We start from the raw sequence: 5,000 nt of genomic DNA, 5'->3' as shown, positions 1-5,000 counted from the left end.
CATCATTATTATTATCAATATTGTTGTTGTTAATATCCATCAATATTATCATTATCATTACCATCTACATCATTATCTTTATTGTTATTTTCATCATTGCTGATGATATTATCACGATTATGATTATCAATAATATTATTTTTTATCATTACTATTGTCTTCATTGTTATTATCCTTATCTTTATTGCTATCATCAATATTATTATTGTTACTGTTGTGATCATCGTTACTTTTATTACTCTTTTTACTACTATTATTGCTAATACCCTTATTACCATTTATTTTTAAATAATAATTATCATCAATCCTTTGTTCTTTTTTAGCATAATCATCTTTTTCTCTTCCGTTCTCCTCCACCCCCACCCCGCCCTGTCTCTAGTTTCCTCCCTTTCTCTCTCTCTCTCTCTCTCTCTCTCGTTCTCTCTCTCTCTTTCTTTTTTCTTTGATTATTTAACATGTTGTTTCTGATTCTGATTAATCTGTCTGCTTCATACAATATATATATATATATATATATATATATATATATATATATATATATATATATATATATATATATATATATATCTTTTCTGCATCATAATCTCTGTTCATTATAAGTAAGCATCATTTTTCCCTGTGACCTTATATTGTTTTATTAGAATATGTTATTATTGGTGTCAAATACCTTTTTTTCTGTCTCCTTACCTCAAACAAATATCATTATCCTTACTTATGTATATTCTTTAATCTATTTATCATCACTTAGTTATCAATTCATTTATATAAACGTTTATTGCCATACCATGTCTAATTCTTTTTAATTCCTTCGTTTGCTTAATCATTTACACAAGCATCTACCCACTCATCATTAGCAAACCTGTTGATTAAACGCCTCCACATTCCCACCCTCATCCACACCCTTCATTTTTCTCCCTCATCGCCCTAAGGCCTCTGTCAACCCCACGGGCCTGTCTCCCTCATCTCTCTAAGGCCCCCGTCACTCCCACGGGTCTATGAAGGCAGTCTTCCCGTTCCTCTCTGTGTATAAAGCATCTTGCCTCTCCCTCTGTAGCTCCGCCATGGGCCTATTTCCCTCGTGTTCTCGTTGCAGCTCCCCGCCAGAGGATGACTCCCAAGAAGTCTCTCTCCAAACACAGCCGAGTTAATGACATTGCGGAGCGCTATGAGAAACCCACCAGCTTCGTCCCAGGTAATAACCAACGTAATGTCGTTGATCGTTAGGGCAGGTAACACCCCAGGATGCTCTTTCAAGTAACTAGATAGGGATAGATTAAGATGGAGAGGATTTGTTGGAAATGAGAAAAAGATGAAAAGGAGAGGGAAAATGTGGATATATGTATGCATGGATATATGTATGCATGAATGAGTGAATGATTTTAGATTGATCTCTCGAAGGTGGTCTTGTGTTCTGCACATTTCGATTCATTGAAACTTAATTGTATTCTTGTTTGTTTCGAGTTATGATCATGATTGCTTGTCAGCATTTAGTGTTGCTTAGTATCTGTTTACCCTTTAACAGTAAACTAAATACAAAAAGATAAAGAATGAAATAAATAAATTAACTGAATATAAATACCGGCTCCGAAGACGAGACATAAGACTAAAAAGGATTCTTTGGTGAAAACGGTGCTTATGTCCGTCACGATTTCAAACCCATGCAACTTTGACTTGAACTTGACGCAAGCACACGGTAAAACACAAAGCACACCGCGCTCATGGTTATTATACCACCGGGAAGCACAGGCGTCGACAGAATCATGAAATATGCCGTCCACTGATTATTTCTTAGTCGGCCGAATGTCAAGTGAGAGTCACAGTATCGAAAAAAAGTTCGTAGGTTCAGTCTCATTACACGAAATTTGAGGTCCGAGGCTATTTTCATTTATTAATGTTATTGGTGCGTTATATTATTATTATTATCGTTATTATTATTATTATTATTATCATTATTATTATTATTATCATTATTATTATTATTATTATTATTATTATTATTATTATTATTATTATTACTATTATCATTATTATTATTATTAATATTATTATTATTATCATTATTATAATTTTTATTGTTATTATTATTATCATTATTATTATTATCACTATTATCATTGTTATTATCATTATCATTATTACTATTATTATCATCGTTATCATTCGTATTAGTGTTATTATTCTTTATTATTATCCTCATAATTATCATGGTATTATCATAACTATTGTTATTGGTATTATTAGTATTATTATCATCAACCGTAATAGAGTTATCGTTTTGTTTGTTTTATCAATATCATTATTATTCTTATTATTGTCCTTAACGCTATCATTATCATTAGTAGTAGTAGAAGTAGTAGTAGTAGCAACATCATTAGTATCCTTCTTATTACCATCATTCTTCTTATTGTTGTTATATCATTAATATTATCATTATGGTATCATTGTTATCATTATTGCCATCATTATCACCATTATCGTTATCACTATCATTATTACTTTTGTTGCTGTTGTTATCATCGTTATTGTTATTATTATTGCTATTATTATTATCATTATTTCTCTTATTACTATTATCATTGTTTTTATTATTTCTATTATCATTATTATCATTTTTGTTACTATTGTTGTTATTGCCATTACTATTATTATTATCATTGTCATTATTGCCATTGTTCTTGTCATTGTTATTAATGTTGCTTTGTTACTATCATCACACACACGCACACGATCCGTTTATTCATATGTTTGTTTAATTATTTATTTACCTATAAACTTATTTATTGATTTATCTTCTTGATAATCATCAGTTTCTTTACTTATTCACTGATTAATCTATATACACGAAAACGTATATAAATATTTAAAAAAGTCTCCCATTCTTCCGACCAGAATTCGGTATTCTGATAGCGTGGTAAACTAAGCCAAGAAGAAGCTAATCGAACAAGCCGACGTCCCATAGCCGAGACTCCGCCCCTTAAAGCCCTTGTTTACACACGACCCAGACGCAGACCCAAGCACAAGGGGGATAAGGGCTAAACATAACGAAAGATAACACTAGCTAAACAACGCATTCCGTTCCTCTGGCAGTTTGTAACTCTTTGATGAATTGATAGGAAATAAAGAGAAAATCAAAAGGGGGGAAACGATAGTAAAAAATAAATATATATAATAATAAGAAAGATAAAACGATTTTAATATTGAGGTAAAATAAAACAAAGAATCCAAAAAAATATATAATCATAACAAAAGGATAAATAGACAAATGCCGAGAGTGAAAATATAATGATAATAATAACAAACGGGCAGAGCCTAGACAAACAAACGTTGCCAGCTTCCCACGAATAGACTTTAACACTTGAAGGCGCTAAGGTCGGCCCCTTGATATGGTAATGACGCCACGCAAGGAGATTGGATGACTGGATTTATGTGGCAGATGTGCCGGTTTCCTAAATTAGGTGTTTTACTTGATGTTGCAGCCGCTGCTCTAGACAGTAGAAGATGTGCGTGGATGTAATTAGGCGAGAAAATAAGGCAGGTAGTTTTGGTCATGGTTTTCTGGCCGTGGTTGGTAGTCTTGGAAAGGATTGGTAGTTCTGGAAGTGGTCTTTGGCCGTGATTGGAAAGGATTGGTAGTTCTGGAAGTGAATTTGGCCGTGATTGGTAGTCTCGGAAAGGATTGGTAGTTCTGGAAGTGATGATTATCCGTGATTGGTAGTCTTGGAAAGGACTGGTAGTTCTGGAAGTGATGATTGTCCGTGATTGGTAGTCTCGGAAAGGATTGGTAGTTCTGAAAGTGATTTTTGCACGCGGTTTGTAGTTCCGGAAGTGACCGGTAGTTCTGGATGTGACTGGTAGCTTTGGACGTGATTTTGTGAAAGCCGTATTGTGTGCACATAGATACACGGAAGTAGGCACACTAACGCTGAAATGTAAACTACTGTAGTGTTTGTAACTAGTGTAGACTTTGCATGAATCAGTGTAGTTGGGAGGTAAGTTAAGACCAAAGATATATAAACTATAGTATATAAACACATTTAAACCATTATAAAGACCTGATGGTAAGTAGTGGCATTTGGTAATTGATACATGCTGATATGACAGTTCATCTAAATACGTTCTGGACATTTATGTGTGTCTGTGTGTGTGTGTGTGCGTTTGTGTGTGAATATATAGATTCATCATTTATTTTCCCTTTTTTGTGTGGTGGGTATGTCAAAGATAACACAACTGACAATCGCAGCCAGGGCACGAATGGTAATGGTGGCAACGATGATGATAAAACAAATAGTCAGAATACTAAATTGATAATGATATTACTGATAATAGCAACGGCCACAATACTGATAGTAAAGATAATGTTAATGATGAAATTTAGATTATGAAGATAATAATAATAATAATGATGATAGCTATAATGATCATGGTCAAATTGATAACAACAATAATACGAATAATAACATTAGTATTAGTGATTATGATGGTGACGATCATTAAAAACAATAGTAATGATAATAATGGTAATGATGGTAATCATTATAATGATAATGGTAATAATTATAATGATAATCATAATAGTAATAATGATGATGATGATGATAATACATATGATAACAATAATATAGTAATGACAAAATTAGTAAAGACGATAGTAATAAAAGCAATGATAGTGACGATAATAGTAATGGTAATAATGATAATAAAGACGATGAAATATTAGTAGTAATGATAAATATGATTTTGATACTGGTAACAATAATCGTCATTATTATTGTCATTCTTAATTTTCTAGATTATTACTGAATCATTATCATCATTTTTATAATCATTATTATTATCATAATCATTATTATCATTCTAATAATTATTATCATTCTAATCATTATCATTATTGTTATCATAGTAATAACAATAACAATATTAGTGATGATGATAATGAACTATTATCATTATCATTATATCTATTATTTTCTATTATTACTGACATTATTTATTACCATTAT

The 5,000-nt window shown here is 31.7% G+C and overlaps 1 protein-coding gene across 2 annotated transcripts in view; it reads left to right on the top strand.

Moving 5' to 3' along the window:
- The window catches only part of LOC113822855 (protein amalgam), a 470,613-nt gene that overhangs the window by 456,196 nt on the left and 9,417 nt on the right, over positions 1–5,000 (top strand). The window contains exon 10 of one of the 2 annotated variants that reach the window (XM_070142539.1): positions 1,094–1,192. The exons of the other annotated variant lie outside the window; for it this stretch is intronic. Coding sequence (XP_069998640.1) covers positions 1,094–1,192 — 99 coding nt within the window. The remainder of the gene's footprint in view (positions 1–1,093; positions 1,193–5,000) is intronic. 2 annotated transcript variants of the gene reach the window in all.

This window comes from Penaeus vannamei, chromosome 3 (genome assembly GCF_042767895.1).
Source record: "Penaeus vannamei isolate JL-2024 chromosome 3, ASM4276789v1, whole genome shotgun sequence".
In the NCBI taxonomy this organism is placed as follows: domain Eukaryota; kingdom Metazoa; phylum Arthropoda; class Malacostraca; order Decapoda; family Penaeidae; genus Penaeus; species Penaeus vannamei.
The sequence above is the reverse complement of the archived record's forward strand: the minus strand, read 5'-3'. Positions and strand labels throughout refer to the sequence as shown.